At 37.8% G+C, this 20,799-nt stretch overlaps 1 protein-coding gene across 16 annotated transcripts in view; it reads left to right on the forward strand.

Annotated features, from left to right (window-relative positions):
- The window catches only part of CIT (citron rho-interacting serine/threonine kinase), a 71,486-nt gene that overhangs the window by 19,302 nt on the left and 31,385 nt on the right, over window positions 1-20,799 (forward strand). For 12 of the 16 annotated variants that reach the window (XM_015275389.4, XM_004934401.5, XM_004934404.5 and 9 more), the window contains exons 11-21: window positions 4,269-4,374; window positions 5,253-5,396; window positions 6,703-6,822; window positions 10,532-10,702; window positions 10,958-11,017; window positions 11,615-11,668; window positions 12,828-12,968; window positions 13,363-13,488; window positions 16,336-16,431; window positions 18,146-18,262; window positions 18,666-18,775. In XM_015275389.4, coding sequence (XP_015130875.2) covers window positions 4,269-4,374; window positions 5,253-5,396; window positions 6,703-6,822; window positions 10,532-10,702; window positions 10,958-11,017; window positions 11,615-11,668; window positions 12,828-12,968; window positions 13,363-13,488; window positions 16,336-16,431; window positions 18,146-18,262; window positions 18,666-18,775 — 1,245 coding nt within the window. The remainder of the gene's footprint in view (window positions 1-4,268; window positions 4,375-5,252; window positions 5,397-6,702; window positions 6,823-10,531; window positions 10,703-10,957; window positions 11,018-11,614; window positions 11,669-12,827; window positions 12,969-13,362; window positions 13,489-16,335; window positions 16,432-18,145; window positions 18,263-18,665; window positions 18,776-20,799) is intronic. The other 4 variants (XM_004934402.5, XM_015275393.4, XM_025155545.3 and 1 more) reach the window with 1 other exon arrangement.

Consider the following 20,799-nt stretch of genomic DNA (forward strand, 5'->3'; position numbering starts at 1 on the left):
TACTCCCATCATGGCCTCTGGATTCTTGATCTGGAGGAGAAATACTCATTTGACTGCAAGTCTGGCTGCTGGTTTTGCCACACGCACGTGGCTGTGACAAGATAACAGGCAATCGAGAGTTCAATTCCATTAAAAGCCAGTCCCACCTTACTTCCTGTCCCTGAGCATGGCTCATCTTCAGTGCTCAGAACAAGTGACGAAAAACCCTTGGCTGCTCAAATAACTCATCAAGCAGTGAAAGAAAATTACTCTTGTCCCCTGCAGGTGACTAGCAGAAGCCCTAAGGCATAAGATTAAACATAGATTCAGGGCTAACCAAATATGCAATGAAAAGCCCCAGTAAAGCAAATAGTTTATGATGTAAATTTTTGCCTGACTCTGTTCTCTCTTTATTTGGAGTAAAGAGCTGAAGGGGCCTGATTCTTTATGATACAAAAATTAGGTTAATACAGAATAATTGCTAAATTAGAACCCAGAGGTATTCACATACAAGGCTGACAGTGGGGCTAACCCAATCTCAGTGGCTGATAAGGGCTTTTTTTCTTTAAATCATATTTCAGAATAGAATAAGTGTAATCCTAGTAATTCTTGTAAGGGGTCTGTAAGGCTATGCTAGGCGATCCACAGTTCCTTCCTGTAGAGTCACAAGTGGTATTTTTCAGGATTTTAAAAAATTTTTATTTCAACTGTGATGTTGATTGGTGATTGTCGTTACCAGATACTGAGAGTTAAAATGGAGCCCTTCTTCCAAGAGAAAAGAACACTGGTTTTGCCCAACAGTTTGTAGGGTTCTGGTGAGCTCTTTCACCAAAGATAGATTAAAGAGGAAACAGAGGATGAACATACCAAAAATATGCCTTGCTTCAGCTAGCTCTATTCACAGATTGATGGTATCACTGTTTGTTTTTGGTTGTTTTTTTTAGGCCTGAGCAAGCATTTACGAGGGGGCGGAAGGTACAGATGAGTATAATGCTAAAAAGAATAGAGCATGAGGGACGGGGGATGAGTTACAGGCATGCTGTGTTGGGGGCAGGATTAGGACAGATGGTGTCAGTTGTTACGAGAAGGAAGAAGCACAGGTGAGCTGGGAGTGTGAGAGTGGTGTCAAAGGACAAAGGAAGGTAAGAATTACGGTGTACAAGAGAGGTTGAAATACGAGTTCCATGCTGCAGAAGGATCCGATAGTTTATCCCATACTGATTCTTTTTTCTTCTCAACCATGTTAAGAGTGAAGGAGCTTTTATACAACTAGCACCATTTCTGATGGTTCCGCTGGTTGAGGCTGTTGCTGATCTAGCTGTGAAATCACTAGATAATCTGCTGTAAGTTAACTTGGTTGTTTTTTTTTTTTTTAGGAGTGTGGGTAGTGCTTCCTTTGAAAGTAAATTGGCACAGCTAGTGCTATCAGCATTTAGTACTACAGACTTTGAGGGGTTTGGGGTTTATTTTTTCATTTGCAGTTGCAATTTTCTTGTTGATGTATGCTGGTTACCTTTTGTCAATCTCTTTTTCACACTTCAGAGGAGGCAACAGAATCTGCTCTGTTGTACTAAAAGGAGAGCTCCAGATGTAGCAATTAATTAAATGAAATACTCTGAGATGGCACCAACCTAGATGATAGCTTTGCAACCTGTTTTTCTGATGTTGGACTTCATGTTTCATTTCTGAGTTGATGCTGACTGAGCAAGAACATAAGTGCACCAGCAAGGTGGGCATTTTCCACCTTGTCATGCTGTGTTGAGAGCTTATATCACCATGACAAGGCTTATTAGATTAGTCACTATTCCATTTCTCTTGATTTCCTCTCTCTGCTCCCTTTCTGATACTTTTAAGGTTGTATGGATGTTCACGAAGTTGTTCCAAATAGATTATACAAAGGAAAGCATTCCTGGAAGAGGATACCTCTTAAAAGCCATGCATACAGTGCTGGCTGAAACCAGCTTCATTTGGGATAAGATGCACTTGTTTCCATGGCAGGAAAATCATCATGTCACTAGGACAGGTATCTTAAGGGATTTTTTTTACTCTATCTGGACAGGGATGAGAAAGGAAGAGTGAAGTTCTAGTCTATATCCATCCCTTTCCTTACTAAACTGACACCAGCCCTGAGGAGCAGCTCCCTCTAGAGTTACCGAATGAAATTCAAACTTTTGTCAGTGTGAGCCTCCCTTGTTCTGTCCCACTCCGTCACTCTGGACTCAAAAATGTGTCCTTGCTGAGCTCTGGATCTTGCCTGAATCTGCCCTGTTGCTTCCTGGGCTGCAGTGCACAAAGATGCTGTAAGGTGACTTGCTAGGAGAAATTTCTGAAATGCAAAATGGTGTCTGCAGTATTACACTCTGATTCTTTCAGTTACAAATAAATAAGCAAAAATAACAAATAAAACAGCCCCCTTTCAGGAGGTGAAGTAGAAGCAGCATGTAAAATCAGTTCCTTGAGAACTGAGTAGAAATTTGTTAGGTACTACCTCAAGTTTGAAAAGAGTAAAAATCAAAAGGTGGTGGGTGGTGGTGAAACAAAATTTGCTTTAGCCAGTTCAGCTCAGGCCTATAAACTAACTTCTAATTATCAAAAGATTTCCAGACTTGGTACACATTTGCAGCTATTTACGTGTATTTGACGTACATTTTAAAGCAGATTCCTTGGTGTCTTTTTTAGATAATGTGAGTTTTAATTTGTATTTTTAGACAGCTTTTCTCAACTACTCATTTTTAGCCTTGTTTGTACACCCAGCTGTTAAGGGATTGCATATGCATCTTTCTCAGATGGTTGCTTTTTCTCTGTAGGAGTATAGACATGCTTTATAAATTGATTTAAATACAATAATCTGATGGATCGTGTTGACTGCACCAGGACTAAAGCAGTCACTTTAAAAAAGTGTTCACTTCACATTTGCTTTTCATTAAGTCTGACTGTATCTCTGCTGTTGACATGCAGAATTTGTCTTCTGAGTTTTCCACGCTAGGTTTCTGGGGGGGGGGAAAAAAGGGGGAATAATATTAGGCCTTGCATGATAGAATTGGTGCATTTTGCTGCACTTACTTGCTAATATCCAAACCATATTTCCTAATGAGTGTTAAGGGGGTGGTTTTGAAGGCCTATTTTGACATAAACGTTTTGCTGCGCCATTTTCATAAAGATCTGTGGGGTTTTTTTTTTTTGTGACTATCCCGCATACACGTTTGGATTTAGGAGTAGCTTTTTCTCAGAAAATGGTGGTGATGGAATCAAACTTTCCTTGGTGTTAAGAAGAGACTGCTGCTGTGTGTGGGTGTACGGCTATATGCAGAGAGCTGCTCAAAGCGCATGTTTCTCCATAGGGATAACTGGCTGCATACCAAGCTGTGGCCAGGAGAAGCAGAAAGCAAAGTAGGCAGGCTGTGTGATCTTTTATTAGCACCTTCATTGTATTTCTGTGTTTTCATCTATCAGTTAACACAGATTACATTGTTAACTGCTTAAATATCCAGTTTGAATAATTTTGTGCAAGGGAGTATAACATTTTTTTTAAATTATGTTTTGCTGCATGCACTTAATTTTTTCACTGAAAATTACATACAGTCTGCAAAGCACAGAAAATAATGCTCCCAAACATTGACTGGCTTCTTTTTCTCTTCTAGGATCATTTTAGACTAACAAGCATTTTTTTTCCCCCAGTTTTCTGATGTCAGATTGTTTGGAATAGTACAGTTAAATTGTGTCTCATGGGACGGAGGGAAGTACTTAAAAGTGGAACTCTGGGGATAATATGGATTATGTTGAGAAAGTTTTAGTTCAATTTTGTTTCATAGAAGGTAATTAAGGGAAGAAATTCTCATGGTGCAGATTATGACATTGAATTTTTAGGGCTCTTGTAGTTTGATTATAGTTTTAAACTGTGTTTAACAATAATGTACAAAAGAAGATAAATATTCTGTGTATTATTCTTTCCAAATGGTTAAATTGATGATGTTTTGTTTTGGTTTACACCTACAAATTTGTACAAGAGTTACACAAAAGCATTGCTCGGGTTTATTGTTTAGCACTGATGGAAAATGCGAACGTTTTAACCAGAAGTATATGGATGATTTGGCATGGATATAGTGTCCTCAAGTTTAATTGTATGTTTGAATTAAAATGACAGCTGTAAGCCTGTGGTTGCTGCTTCTGTGTTTTCTTTTCTTGTAACTGTGGTATAAGTGCCCAGTGACTTCACTAAGGCTGTGTAAGCACAGGTTTCTGTACCTTTTGTGTCTGTATTCATGTGCTGTTTGGCTTTGCTCTTTTAGATCTGTGCTTTCAAGTGTGGATTCTCCAGCAAAGGTCAGCTCCATGGAAAAGAAACTTCTTCTCAAGAGCAAAGAACTCCAAGACGCCCAGGACAAGTGTCACAAGGTATTTATTTATCCAGTTGGCCGTCTCCATTGCTCAAGGAATCTGCAACCACTGTGTGTCCAGGGATCTGTCAGATGCTGCTGATCATCCAGATTCGTGGTGGGCAAAGTGCTTTTCCTTCAGTGAGGTGGCTTCCTGTCCAATACAAAGGGAGATGAATTTAGGCCATGCTGTTGCTGTAGATACTTTTATCATAACAAGAAGCGGCTCTGGATTTTAAACAGTCCTTTTCTCAGCGTGACATAGACGACTGCTTCTTCCTGCAGGCCTTGCCTTGTCTTCGTCATATGCGCAATTACAGCAGCACTGTTCTGAGGTTCTCTGTTCCTAGCTCATCAGCTTCTGCTTACATAACTACTGTCGTGTCACTGGTTATGGTGAACATCTTGTAACAGTTGCTGTGCTCCAATAAAGGGAACCTGGTGGAGTCTTTTAAAGCTCACTGCTCGATTGAGACTTTTATGAGAATTCAATTACTTTTCTCCTTGGTCTGTTCTGGATTTGACCATTTGTTCCTGACAAGGAGATGGGGGGAAACCATCTCCTGATCCAGCATGGATTTGGGATAAGGTTAAAGTGAACCATCTCTGCAAGTCAGGTGAAAAATGATTGTGGCTTCTTTGCTAACTGGTGTTCGAAGAATGACTGAATATGAACAATCAGCTTGAATGAATGGGGTGACTTAGACTTACTACTTGTCCTTAAGAAGAACTGTGCATTCCTGGAGCAGAGACAATGGTATCGGAATTTAAACACCTTTTGGAGCAATATAGCATAGAAGTCTCTTGGAGGCAAATTCTTCTCAAACAGAGCTCTGAAAGTAACAGTTAACAAAGCTTTTGAAGCCCCCCTTTATAACCTCTTGATATTTATTGCAGATGGAGCAGGAAATGACGCGGTTGCACCGGAGAGTGTCAGAGGTGGAGGCTGTACTTAGCCAAAAGGAGGTGGAACTGAAAGCCTCTGAGACCCAGCGATCCCTCCTGGAGCAGGACCTGGCCACCTATATCACAGAATGCAGTGTGAGCCCTTATCCCAGTCCTTTCCCCTCTGAAGGCCTGAAATCTGGTGGTCTTCTCTCCCATCGTGGTTTCAGTAGTTTACTTGATGGAGAGAAGATAATATGCGAGAGGCTCTCTGTAGAAAGTGGAGCACTGAATTGTTTGCAGAGGCTTGTTTGATAATTCTATTCAACTTTGTTTCGTGTTCGTTTACTTAAAACATATAGAAATAACTGCTCTTCTGGTCTTCCTGATGTGTGTATGCATATGTATTTGCCTTACTAGCTGTGCTAGAATGTACTTGAGTTTGGTTTCTCATCCAGAAGAGGATGAGGGCCTAATCAGAGGTCTTCAAGGACAAATAAGATGATTAGGAGACAATGGTGTTGTTGCCTGAATGTGTGGTACTCAGAGTTCAGACAGATCAAGTTCCCCAGCAAAATATCAGGGATGATGCTAGGACAGCTGCTATTGTTCAGATAGAAAATAAAAATGAGGCCTTAAAACCACGTCTTCAAAGATCATTTGGCGCTTTTCATGAGAGTAGGAATGTCTGCCCAGTTGTCCTGGCAAGGTTCCAGTGAAGGTATTCTCATTCTGGTTAATAGTCTTTGTGTTAAGTTGAAGTTATTAGTCCGTTTCTTCTCTCCTGGCAAGGAAAACAATCCAGATAATGAACTGTTTTAGGGAATTGAGGAGCATTTCTGATGGGTTTGTATCTTGGAAAACATGTCTTAGAGAGATATTTTTTTTCCTATAGTAGTTTCTAGCAGGTAAATAAATAGTGTTTGCCTCTTTCTGATGAAGATTCCTACACAGTTGGTAGGAGGACTACTGGTCTGTTGAAATTTGCAGGTAAAATATGTGTTGAGAATCTGGAGCAGTTCTGTCCTTTGGAAAAGTTTAACAATGATTAAAGGATTTAACTCACTTAAGAGCAACTAGAAAAAATGAATGAAATTGTTAGTAATGTGAAGATGAAGGATTGTATCTAGGTTATGAATTAATAGTACTAGATAAAAAATGGATAAATGCTGTCAATAATAGATGCCTTTTGTGATCTGTTTTTTTCCTCCAAGGCTGATGTGAGGAAGTGGAGATTTGAACTATGATTTCAGTGTAGTAAATGTTATTTGTAAAATGGGCTGATTCTATCCAGATAAAAGACCCTAGTCATGATTTTTTTTCTAATGGTTCCTTCATTGGTGCCTTGGTTTTCTTCTGATGCTTCGCTACAGTCAAGGAGGAATTTGCATAGTTAAAGATCTTTATTATACAACCATCTGAAAAAACAAAGACTGTATTTTGAACATTTCACTTTCTGCAGAGCTTAAAGCGAAGCCTGGAGCAGGCACGGATGGAGGTGTCTCAGGAAGATGATAAGGCACTACAGCTACTTCATGATATCAGAGAGCAAAGCCGAAAACTGCAAGAGATCAAAGAACAGGTATATCTTCTGTGGGTAGTAGAGTGGCCACCTACAAACATGCGTTCTCTGGCATATTCTAGCTCTGTTGCCAGGCTTCCTTTTATGTTTGTTCACTGTGGTAACTTCCAGTCTGTGTGTTTCCACGTTGTTTTTTAAACAAAATGAGAAGTGATGTAACTAAGCACAAACTCCAAACTTCCACGTTTTATTTTCCTGATCCTGAAGGTACTTTGTAAAGCCAGCTTAGGAGAAAATTGAAATGCGTTAGTACTATGCTGCATTAGAAATGAACTATCCATTTTAAATGTTCAAGCTATAAAGATTTCTAAACATGTTCGTGAATCTCAACCTTGGAAAGAACTGAACCAGCCTTAAAGTTTTTGAATTATAATTATTTTTTCTTATTTGGCCATTTAAAATGCTCATCTGTTTTTGAAAATAGAACCTATAATCCCTAACTGGGCTTTTCCTAACTAATCCATTTGCCAAAGTGTTCGTAATTTTTTCCCACCAGGAAAATATTGAAAATTCATTAATCCATAGTGTTGTTCATAAGGAAAATGTCTAAATTAAATAAAAAAATATGGTAACAAATGTGAACACTTCTAGGATTAAAAATATTCTACAAGAAAGAGCCCCATTCAGTTTTGTGAATTGATAGCTACACTTGATATTAAAGAAATTGAAATTTGTTATGGAGTTCAAACAATTCTTTCAATTATCTGATGATTTTCATCTTCAAAGCACATTAGCAGACTAATTTTACAGTGTTTGAGGCAAGGAAGCCCAGAAACCTTGGTAATAATTCTCCAGATATAAGCAACACTTATGTAAAAAGTTATGAAATGCAAAACCAACCCTCTAGATGTAGCAAGCCTCCAAAGACTTTTACAGCATTTTTCTGGATGGTTCTTTTATGTAATACAAGGGATCTAAAGCTCATTACTCTGTGTTCTGATGCCTCATTAGCAAGCTTGCTTTAAATACTGAAATGTGGAACATTTTTTGTAAAGATAAATATCAATAGATTCTTGAGCAGTACAGAGTCATTTAACAGAGGAAAAATAATGCAAGTATTTTTTTCAATCAAATATTTCATCTCAGAATCTTTTAACTTGTCTTGTGAAGATTTACAGTGACCTAAAAAAGCTGTTTAGGTCAGCAAATGGATCTGTAATATGCTGTAGACTTCCGTATCTGTGGGGGTCTTGGGGACCTGTGTGCAAGAATGCTGCAACAAAACATACAGAGATGTTTTTGCTTACTCATACCAGCAGGTGGAACTTAGCCAGTAAAGACATGGATCATGATTTCTAAGTCAGTGGGAACTGGGAGGTGAAATGCGAAAGTCCTTTTAGAGCTTTGCTGTTGGGAACCCTAAGCTTGAGAGGGAGCCAGTAGAATTAACAGCATACTAGAATCTTCAAAAACAGTAATTAAGCACTTGATGTTTCCAGGGCAAGACAGGAGGTTCAGCTTTCCTGTGGTACTTGAAGAGTGTTGAAGGTTTTTTTTTTTTTTCTGGTGTGTGTTATTTTTTAAAGTATTTGTTGAACTCAGTGTTAATTGAGTCCAGGCATCCATGAAACCCACCAATGTAATTTGAATAAGCAGCTTTTCCACGAGCACTTTGGAGTCTGAAAGGATGGTTTAGAGCCTCACTGCACCTTTCTTCTCCATTAGAGACCCATTACTTGGTCATTACTTGGTGAAGGCCTAAATGAACGAATCAGTTTGTAGCACATCAGATTCTTCATATGTTTAGAAAGGTCTACTCATTTGTACGTAACTACCCCGACGTTTGCTTCAGGCATATACCCTAAACTTTGCCTGTCCACTAATATGTGCTTAAATACATCTTGATAGTTTTTAAACTGTGACCAATGTATATTCAAGACGTGTTGTTTGGTGTCTTCATGAGTGATGTAGTCTGTTTTTTTTTTTACTTGACTATGAGAACAACTGAAATATTACTAACTATCTCCTCTTTCTTCTCTTCTCCCTCCCCATTTTCCTCCCTTCCCAAACACTAATTTTCATGACAACTGTAGTCATATCTGTAATTCTCTGATGAAGTTGACTCTTCTAGGAAGATTCTACATAAATTATGATTTCTGAACAAACCACTTTTCTTCAAACTGCTCTCCCTTTTTCATTCATCAGTGTATTTGTGTGAAACAAATACTTGAGCTAATGTATTTTTGTACACATATTATCAAAAGGCTCTGCTTCCTTCCAGCAAGAAAATAGAATCATCCATAGAAAGAGACTAACTGGAGGGAGTGAGAATCTCTGTCTGCCTCATGAATTGGAAAGTCACTTTGGGAACTGCAACCCAAAGAACCATTCTACCATACGACCTGTAATGGATAGCAAAGCTATCTGTTGAAGTCTCAGCTTCTTTAAACAGCAGCATAAGGTCTCTGTGTTGCAGCCAATTACAGGCTGACATTAGGGTTGTGTTCAATCACTTGCCTAACTGAGGACAGCTGGCTGTCTGGAAGGAGTGATGACAAACCTGAGTTTGTCATGAGATGGTTAGTCTTTTGAATATGGGGGTAGTCGGGAGTCTTGTAAGATATAAAAATGAAAAGAAAAATGGACTCCCCCACTGTCAGTCCTTCAAAATCTTCTTTAGCACAGCTCCTGAGGTGCATTTTTTTGTACTTGTTCTTAGCTTCATAATAAATACTTTTTTTTGTTTACTTTTATAAAAATGTATACTTACAGGACTTAGTAAATGCTGAATAAATACAGTAGTCATAGAATCATAGAATTGCTCAGGTTGGAAAAGACCTTAAAGATCATCAAGTCCAACTGCAACCTGACCATACTACCCTAACAACCCTCCGCTAATCATAATTCATGTTTTTCCAGTGAAGAAATCTGAAGCACTCTCATGAGCTAGTGTCAGTATGAGTACCCAGTCTCAGTTGAGATAGTCAATTCAAATGTTCTTGTTTTCCACACGCCTTTCTTACCTGAATGTTCTTCAGTTATTGCAGTATTCTGCATGGGGAATCATTATTTTTGTCTATACAGACATATTTTTTATGAGAAATGTGTGTGGATTGTTCTTTTTCTTTTTGGGGGAGAAGTTGAAAGTTCTTCTAAATCAATATTTGATTTAGGTTGTATCCCATACAGAGCAATACATTCCTCTTTCACTTTGTTGAGAGAAAATAAGGGATGGCCAGGAGCCACAGTATTACACTATCCCTCTGCTTCTCCTTTCTTTTATCCAAACTGTGCAGATCTGGGGTAATTATCATGTTATCAGCCTGAGAAAATATCTCTTGAAGGAGTGTCTGTGCATTTAGTAGAGACATCATCTCAAAGGCACATTTTTGTTTCAGAGATCAGAAATGTAAGTAATTTTAATTGCTTGTATGTAGCTATATCTATCTGTAGATATTTCTATCTATTGATAGATAGATAGATATATGCGTGTGTGTGTGTTTCTGTAATAAAGCCACTCTCAAAATGCAGTGATTTAACTTGTCTGAGGTTTTGGCTTGAAAATGGAAAGATTCAAACAAGAAGGACCGCCATGGACATTTTATTTTATCTAGCTGTCACTGTTTTATTTAATAGTTCACTTTTGTTCTACGTGGTTCTAAATGCACCTCCTGCCTGCAGTTGGTGTTCTGGGGTCTGCTCCTCCATGTGTTTTCTCTCTTGCCCATAAAATGTAACGCCTTTTCCTACCCTTTCACCACAACTACAGGAATATCAAGCTCAAGTAGAAGAAATGAGGTTGATGATGAATCAATTGGAAGAGGATCTTATTTCAGCTCGCAGGCGTAGTGATCTTTATGAATCGGAGTTGAGAGAGTCCCGAATGGCTGCTGAAGAATTTAAACGTAAAGCTACTGAATGTCACAACAAATTGCAAAAGGTAGTTTAAGGCTTCTTGAGAGAGGGGAGTTGATGATTGCTTGTATTTCTAATGCTGTTGTAGACAAACAAAAGTTGTATGCAAGTTCTCTAAAGGTTAGTGTAGCATTGTACAATTAATACAAAAGATCTTCCTGTTCCACTCTTCAAACAATGTTATGTATATTTTGTGTAACTGTTTGTGTTTAAATTACACAAAATGTTGATGGGGTGTGCTGAAACTATTCCCAAGACTTTTATATATTTTATATTTAAGTTACAGGTTAAAGATCAAGGAAAAAGCGAAGCAGGAGAATTGTATTGCAAATTAGAGAAGGTATGTTACTAATGGAGTAGGGTTTGCTACCTGGGTCTTTCATATTATGCACAAAAACTAGGAGTGTCTTTGGTTACTCAATGGCATGTAGACACTCACATCCTCCCCCTCTCCTCACCACCCTACCACCCTCTCCCACCTCTCCACCCACCCGCCTTTTGTTTTCATGGTGAATCACTTTTCTTTTTCATTTGATACAAAGCTGTCCTCTGGCATCTTGTTCTAAATTGTTTGTGCTCTGAAGCTAGGCAAAGACAGCCATTTATGTTTTATCTGAATTGGGAGGTTAGGTTACTGACACGTGAAGGTTTTGTTTGTGAGTAAAGAACAGCAAATGAAAAATAAAAATAATTCTGAGTATTTCTCTGTCATACTGATCAATCTACCTGGTGACCAAATACGAAATTACCCAGAAGTGAGTAAAATGGAAGTGGATTTGCCCTGGGGCATTTTGTGGCATTGAGATTTACAGGGAGAAACAAGGATTTTTAGGAAGTGAATTAAAATAAACATGGTATCATGAGTAGAGAGCCTTCTCTCGGTTTTGGTTTTACCATTCTTTTTTTCATCCCTCCCTGTCTTTCTATTTAACTGTAGATCAATACAGAGCAGCAAGCCAAAATCCAGGAGCTGCAGGAAAAGCTGACAAAGGTAATGTCTGGGTGGTGAAAGTGAAATTTCCACAAGATTTTCCAGTGAAAACTTAATGCAGAGGAGGCATGCACTTCGTTTTATCCTCAGAAATAGAGTTAGTCATAGCATGGGGGATGATAAGGAAAAGGGGGTGGAAGCTGATATCTGAAATCCTTGTTGTTTTCACTGTGCTTTGGGCTCTTGAGACATGTCAACAGTGTTTATTTTTACAAATAGAGCTGAGTCAGAACTGGAGTAGTGTAGAGAAATTCTGATTTGAAGGGCCAGTTTGGGTATGCTGTATGCACTGATCTCTTGTTTCTGAAGCCAAGGGTTTCAGATCTTTTTAACTCACTAATAAAATGAATGTTGAATTTGGCTTAGTCTCCCAGTATACTCTGCCTTAATTACAAAATCACTTTCCAGTTCAGTTATTCACAGTAAAAAATTTGAATGCTTCACAACAGAAATAAAATACCTTAACAATGTAAGCTAAAGGAACTATCTAATGATTGTGGTGTGGTCAACCAGGCACTCTAAGAACAGCATGAGAACTTTTATTCTAAATGATACAATTCTGGGGGGATGTCTTTTACCAGAGAAGGAAGGATCATCGTGGTAATCCACTGAGAGCAATTTTCAAACTTGACACTTGCTCAGAAAGGGCTTTTTTTGAGGGTTATCAGTCTGGAATATGGATAGGAAGCCAAAACTATTTAGAAATGTTACTTACAAAGTTTCAAAAAAGTCAGACTTTACCCTGCTTTTCTCTTTTCAGTAATTCTAAGGAATTATCCATAGGCCAACAGGTCATTCTCCTAGTGTTTTAGCAAGAGTATTCTGTCAGCCCTTTCCAAAAATGTGAACTGAACTTTGGGATGGACTACCAAGTACATAGAGACAACTAGAAACTTGCAGCACAGCAAGACAAATATGTAGAGCTCCTGAATTTTCAGTGTGTGTGTGTGTGTGTGTGAAAAAGAAAATAATTAGGTGACAGAAGTTAAAATTTGGGTTTCTGAGCACGTTTGTACACTATCTTACTTTTCGACTGCTAAGTGGAAGTTCTGAAGCAATTTTATTCAGAGTGTTAACCATTGTGGCATTATGAGCTTTGACACATCAAGAGTTCTTATACATATGTTTTCCTTATACTGTTCTTTTCCTTTGGACTTAGGCTGTGAAGGCTAGCTCAGAGGCAACCGAACTGCTTCAGAATATCCGTCAAGCTAAGGAGAGAGCTGAGAAGGAGTTAGAGAAACTTCAAAATCGGGAAGATTCTAATGAAAGCATGAAGAAGAAATTGCTTGAAGCAGAGGTGAGTGACAAAGGTCTGCCTAGTGTAAGTTAGTTATTGGGATGTGTCTCAGTTCAGGAACCCTCATCTGGACGACTGTGAACAGCTTGTGTTTCTGTAGTAAGTCTTCATAAGAAAGTGATGTTAGACGTTAATCTATTTTATTCAATTATATATATTAATTAAAAGTATAATTTATTTATTAGAAGAAAGCTTACAGGGAATCTGATGTTATTTTCAGTGAGGAGCAGTAAAGACTTGTGATTAGGATAAGGGATTTGAGACATGATGAGGATTTCAAATATAAAAGACAACCATGTAGTCAGTTTCAGCTCACTTCTTCCAAAAACTACTCATTCCTTTGTGGTAATGCAGTGTTGGTTAGCCTAAGTAGCATTTACTAATTGCTCTGCAGGAACGGCGCCATTCTCTGGAGAATCAAGTGAAGAGATTAGAGACTGTGGAACGAAGAGAAAACCGTCTAAAGGAAGATATTCAGACTAAATCTCAACAGATTCAACAGATGGCAGAAAAAATTCTGGTGAGCAGAGGTGAAAATGAAAGATAAAGGGTAAGAGTTCGTAAGAAAGGAGTAGGAAAGGAACAGAAGACATAGAATTGCATTGAATAAGGTGGAAATTGTTGAATAAAGGGATTCATTTTGTGTACTGTTCATACTGGAAAAGCTTGAATTCTCAAATTCTGTTTGCACCTTTTAGTTACAAACTATACCCTAACCCTAATGACTATACCTGTAATCTTAAGACTACTTTAAAATTCTGGTTGTCTCAGTAGGAACACACTGAACTCAGTACAGGATTCTGCAATAATAAAATCACTGACATCTAGATTTTAAACTAAATTGCAAAGGAATTTAGAGGTCAGGTCTACTTGAAATGCTTACTCCTTGAAGCAGTGAAAAATTAGTCATCTAAAGTGTTCTTCTCCAAAGGTAATATTTATTGGGAATCCATTTGTACTCACATATCTCTGTTGGCAATTTCTTGTGTATCACTTTGTTAAACATAGTAAGACTTCATATTGAGTTGGTACTTCAGTCTACAGGGAACCAAACAGAAGATATTTCAAATACTTCCCTGGGACAAGAAGCATAATCTTGAAGTAATTAAAATAATTTGCATTTCTAATGAGTGCTCTTTCGCTGTTGCCAATATGATAAGAACAAAAAGCTATTATTTTCATTAGTAGACATAGCTGAAGAAGGCCAAATGGAAATATATAAGCCTATTTGGACAAGTATGACCCATATTTGTTCTGGGTGGTAGCTGCATAGATAGACTTCAGCATCAGAATGTCTGAGAGCTCTCATGAAAAGGTGGAACCGGATCTTTGGTAGTGTTCTTTCTTTCAGATTGTTTTGATAACATGAATGCATGGTAAGTGGGAGGCTATGGCTTTGCTGGGCACAGAGCCAACTTTATATTTAGAAATGGTGTAAAACTTTGAATTGTTGTTACATAAGCCTCTTGTGTATATTTGGGGATCGTTCATTGGTTTTGATTATGTTCTCTGTGGAGGAAAATCTGGAAGGGAATGCAGAAATATCTGCTAATTGTTTTACTCCATGGGATATGTTTAGCATTTCTCATAGATAGTTTCCATGGAGTTCTGACAGAATATTGGAGAGATGCAAATTTATTTTATAAAACAAAAAACAACCATGTCAAGCAGGCATTGAAGAAATAATCCTACAGTGTCTTTCCTTTTCCTGAGTTCTTGTTTTCTTTTTCCTCCCCTTTTGCCTCCTCTTTCTTCCCTCAAGTTGATTTCTTCAAACACTTTTGACTTTTCCTGGTATAGAAAGGATAGAATGATAGCGGAGGAGCTGATGATACAGAATTGCATAGAATGAGGTAGACACTTGAACTAGTTGGATTGGGTTTGTGTAGTAGTCATCTAGTGCCTAAGAAGTCCTGCTGGATCTGTCTGCATAGAATTAAATAAGAAGTAAGAAACAAGCTAGAGAAGATACTTATTAATACTTGAAAGTGTAGATTGTTGTTATGATGCTAATAACAATTGAACGTTAGAGCTACATAGAGAATTGTAGTGAGAACTGGAATGGTAAAAGATTACCTTTGAAGTGCAAACTGGCTATTGAGTGCCTGTCATAAGCTGGTGAAGCTCCTACTCAGATGTAAGCAGTCTGAAGCTGGTAGCTTTGAAACTGTTGCTGATCTGGTCTGATTTTCTGCCAGGACCTGAAATGTGTGGGCTTCTGAGGGAGGTGAATTGTCCCTCTTGTTGCTGGGAGATATATTTCAATTGCAAAAAAGCAGCAATCTCCATTTCTTGCAGAAGTTTCGGGTACTTGGCACTGTAGATGACCTACTTTTGGTGAACCTCCTTTTTGATTTCCTCTTCTGGAAAAAGAGGTCTACTGCAATTACTGGAGCAAAGAAATCTTTGTAGTTTTCAAAATGAGGGGAAAAAAAGAATACGAGAAGGAAATTTTCCAATGCTGTGCAGTAGTGAAGGCAGGCAGGAGTCCTGCACGCATCCCAAAACCTGAACTTGTCTGTGCAGCAGCCAACCCAGCAGTAGTGAATGACAGACCTGGATCTGCCTGATGTACTAAAGAAATTGTTAGGATGGCAAATATGACAGGGAAGGAACATAAAGTTCTAAGCTCAGCTCTTGAGAGGTGTCCTATTGAAAGGTGTTTATAGATATATCCTCAGTAATAGATTCACATGGCAGACTGTTCCTCTTACTAAAATAACTAACCTCTGAGATGCAGAATTATCTCAGTCCTTGCTGTGCATAGCTGCAACTATCGGCTGTGAGGTAAAGAGGTTAAAAATACTCTGGTACCACCTACCATATATATTGCATCCTGTACTTCTCATTTTCAAAACAATTTATAAACAGTCATTCTGACAACATTTGCTTGACGAACGTGGCAAAGTAAATACTATTCCTGCTCTGTGAATACAGAATAAAAAGCATAACAGCAGTGCCCCATTATCGAGGCCTTCAGCAAGAAAGCAAAGTGAGAGACCTTGTTAAAAATAAATTGAACTTCCTGTGATGCCATGCCACTGCAGCTATAGGAGTTTTTAACTGCTTGTTTTCACAAAACATGCTTGGCCTGTCTCAGAATATGTTACTGGGAATCAGATTCTTATTGTGGAAGTAGAAATCTTTGTCTTTAGCAGTATGTTGCCTATATAGTGGATGGGTCAGCAGCAATATATAAAGCTTAAAACTGATCACGTGCAGCTCTTGTAACACTGTTTTTTTTTTCCCCTCTTTCCCTCTATGACATGGTCATACAGCATAGAGCCTTAAAAAATGACAATGAATGTTCAGTGTGTGTTAACACGTGCACAACCTGTGTCTGAATATGTATCTCTGCTGCTTGTAGGAGCTGGAAGAAAAGCATCGAGAGGCTCAGATCTCAGCACAACATCTGGAGTTGCAGCTGAAACAGAAGGAACAATTCTATGAGGAAAAACTCAAAGTAAAAAAAATCTTCTTATCTTCCCACAAGTTTCTGTGCGTAGAAGGGGTTCAGGGAAAAACTGTTTCCTTTGGGCTTTGATTGCTTTGTCTTATGAGTTGCTGTCTTGATTACAGCTTCTGAAATGTTCAGAGAGATCAGTGAAATATGAGTGAGTTTTTCTTCTAGTCCATGTCCTTGTACCCTATCTGTTTTTAATGCTGTGTTAAAATAGGTGACATTTGAAGTTAGAACTGTAGGAATTACATAATTGTTGACTGTAATTTGTTCATTGCTGACAAAATAATTCTTACTAAATGGTTTTGGATCTCTCATCCTGAAAAAAAAGTTTGGTTCCTACTGAAGATTTTCTGATTTAAGAGTATTCACACAGCCTACCTGCAAGTTTTACATTCTGTAAATACTAGAATGTTTCTGAATTTCCATCTTCTTGGAGCTGTAACATCTGCCAAGAAGCTACAGAAACCACCCACTTTGTTTTTGTCTTTTCCAGGGTAGCATAAGACTTTAACATACAGTTAGAAATAGAATTATAGACACCATCTAAAACTAGGAAAAACAAATTGGGAAATGGGAGTATGTGCTGTGGTTAAGGATTTTTCTAAAGAACCTGCAATACATCAGCCAGTAAGTGCATTTTGTAAGGATCTTTGTTTGTACTAAACATAACCTGTTTTCAGCAGTTTTTATCTATTACACTTACCCAGGACTTTACATTTTAGCTTAATTGTGAGAGGATGTAGTACTTAAGAAGAAAAAAGGTATTTCTGTGGGAGAAACAAGAAGGGAAAAAGTGAAAGGATTTCCTGTTAGAGCTTGTGGTATTCAGTGGTGAGAGTAACAGAAAGCAGGAAGGCAAGAAGTAAATCTTGGGAAAAGAGAAGTGCTAAGATGGAAACTGGAAAAGATGACAGGCCTTGGGTTTAAAGGAAAAGACAGATGGTGAATTATGGGGACATATGACATAGGGTTTAGTAGAGGAGATCTCGAAGCCAGATGAAAGAGATACAAGGCATGAGATATTTATAACTGGAATGGTAAAAGATATCCTGTGGTGTCCAGACTTGTTAAGTTCTATTAAGAGTCATGTCTATAACAGTTCTTTATGCCTTTGAAAACCTGTCCTTGAAGAAAATGATGTTCAGTTTAACAACTGATTTAAAACTCAAGACTTACCAACAAAAAACCACATATTTAGTAAGAGAAAAAGAAAAAAAAAAAAACAAACAACCAAAACCAAATACTTTAGTCCTGTACCTAGTATTTATGTCACAAAAAAGAAGTCTTAGCTCACCCATTTGGTGTCTCTGACCTAAAGAATTAATGGGGTCTCAATTGCCTTCTCATGCATAATTACAGAACTTAAAAATGACTTCTGAGCCATATTGTTAGGGTGAGCACAGGTTGCATACTTCCTTACCACTTCTGCTATGCACACACACTGAGGTATATGGGATTTTTGTTTTCTGTTGCATTAGTCTAGAATGTTTCTCGAGCACATCTCTTATGTCTTAAAACTTCATAAAATTCAGTCTTCAGAGACAGCTGAGGGAGTTTGCTCTTTCAGGGTTTTCATGCCATTGCATCTTGGCTCTAATGTTGCTTGAGATGTGATGAATTGCTTAAAAATAATCTATCTTGATGAATTTCTTTCTGCTTGTGCTTTGTCCTGTGAAATGGATGTAATCTAGACAAAAGTAATGTCTTCATTTAGGTTTTGGAAAACCAGATGAAGAAAGATCTTGCTGATAAGGAAGCACTTGAGAATATGCTCAGAAGACACGAAGAAGAAGCGCGTGAGAAATGTAAAGTCCTGGCTGAACAGAAAGCGGTATGTGTAGCTGAACTGGAAATCAGAGTGTTCTAAGAGCTTTTTTGAGACAATGATTTTTAGCAAGATAACCTTGTTTGAGGTTTTGCATTGCTGCTGAACTGTCTTGAAGGATATCTTTTAGTACATGTATTTTTTTTATTATTACAAGGGATCTTCAGGAATATTTTCTTAAAAATACAATGTAAGTTGCTAATGTAATGGTTGCTTTCCTCTAGTTTAAAGCAGCAGAAAGTACTTGCAAACAGCTCCAGTAGTTACACCCATGATGCTCTTCTTCTCAGCCATTTGATCAATATTCTTTTAGTGTTGTTCCTGGAAAAAGTTCCAAAACTTTTTTTTAAACATTGCTTTTAAAATCACTTTTATTGTGTGATCTCACAGGCACATTGCTCTTTTTCAGATGATCAATGCAATGGATTCAAAGATTAGGTCACTGGAGCAGAGAATAGTGGAATTGTCTGAGGCCAATAAACTGGCTGCAAATAGCAGCCTTTTTACCCAGAGGAATATGTAAGTATAATAACCCTTATCACACTGGTCACCACTGAACAGTTCTCAGTAGGATCTTTTTCCCAATTCTTTGTTACAAGCTTGCTGTGCTCTCTGCTTGTTTTCCTGTAAAATGTGCATGTTCTTCAAGTAGTTGTGGTTTACTCCTCCTTCCATGTTTTCCCAAACATGACAAGCAAAATTGTTTGGGTTCTTTCTTGAGGCTGGTGTCTCATGTAGGTTTACCAATTACATTAAATTAATGCTAGCAATTTAAATGTCTAAAATTCCTCTGGAGAATTATATATACTTTTTTAACATACATGTTGTTAATATATTAATATTTTCCTTGGCTCCTCTGGCAGTTACGTAACGTCCAAGTGGAAAATGTTACATGTATTTCTTTCATAAACATTTTGTCCTGCCTGGTGGCTAACAAGACAAGTAAAAAGAGCTAGATATTAAGCCAGAAGCATTTGCAAGAATGAGATTTATTTTTTTTTACTGCAGTAGGCAGAAGTAATATGGAGCATAAGACATCCCAACTTCAGAATGCTGTTTCAGTTCATTGTTTCTTTATAACACACCTCTGTGGGATACTACTGGACAACATCTAATGCCATCTTGAATCACTGTGTCAACAGCAATTGCTCTTGTGGTGAATTCTTATTTGTTAAACATGGAGGAAATCTTGGACCTTTTCCCTATCAAAACTTTCTGTCTACTTTTTATTTTCCTTTTCTTTTTAGTTCAGATTCCTTATTCTCTTAAAAATGCTTTTGCTTCTTTAATAACGTAAAAGCATTCTACTTCAATAGAGGTAGCACAGATTGTTTGATATGCCTTGCAGGATAGGGCTAAAATAGCATTTGCTTTTACTGAGTTTGGAGATTCATTAAGTTTGGCTGTCTGCATAAATGTTTTCAATGTCCATCAGCTGCTGGATGCAGTGTTAGGCAGCACTCTGCCCACTCTGTGGGCAGCACTTGGACGGATTCACCTATAATATTGAATAGAATCAACCAAGATTGAATTTTGGCAAAGTGTTGCTTTGTTTTGTTATTTTTCTTTTCAGTGCTGATTATGCCTCCAGATATGTAATGGTTCCAGTTTTTACTATATTTCAAATATCTGGCAAGTTATTCTAGCTTGAACAGCCAGAAATATTCACAGCAATAACTGGAAATTTGAATTGAGTTGCTTTATGCTCCAGATGACTTCATGCAGGAAGTCTGTTGAGATAGGAAAAGCTATAACTTATCTTCAATTTGAAATAAAACACACGTAGTGTCTCAGCACATACCTGGGAAACATATGCAAGGTCTAGTGCTGCAGTCATTGTGCTGAACTGGATATAAGACCTCGCGTGAGCTAGATGAGCTAAAAGATCCTCTGGTAGCAGGACACTTTACTAGAGTTCAATAGAAAACAAAACAAACAAAAATAATGCTTGAAAATATTACTTGAAATAGTTTAAGAAATATTGTCAATTAACCTAACGTTGCTGAATTGCTAGAAGATATTACAGAATCAGCAGCATTTTGAGAGGAAATTTGCTTTATTATGCCTGTGTTTATAAATGCAGATAGCTAATGAGTTTGTGCTTATTTTGTGGATTGTGGTGGTGAATATGTATGAATCTGTTGCTGGACTGCATTTTGAATCCACAAAAGCTATAATCAATCTGAGCATGTTTGAAGAGAATTAGTGGTTTAAACCCTTCAAAGGAGTGTGGGACTTGGCTAGTTTTTGTTCCATCAGTATCTGAGGAAGTTAATGGTTATCAGCTTCCTGAGCAGGTAGTTCATATGACAGTTCTGTCTGCCAATAATCTGTACAGATAAACTAAAAAAAAAAAAAAAAAAAAACTAACACGAAGCACAGGTTGACAGGAGAGGGTTTTAGGTGCAATGCACAGAAGTGTGAGTGTGAGTCAGAAGATTTGGGTTCTATTTTTAGCCTTTTTAGTCTTCCCATTTGATCTTGGGCAAGCCACATAGTTTCTCTGAGACAGGATTAGTAACAGCTTATCTCACAGTGAACTT

This window comes from Gallus gallus, chromosome 15, assembly GCF_016699485.2.
Source record: "Gallus gallus isolate bGalGal1 chromosome 15, bGalGal1.mat.broiler.GRCg7b, whole genome shotgun sequence".
Lineage (NCBI taxonomy): Eukaryota > Metazoa > Chordata > Aves > Galliformes > Phasianidae > Gallus > Gallus gallus.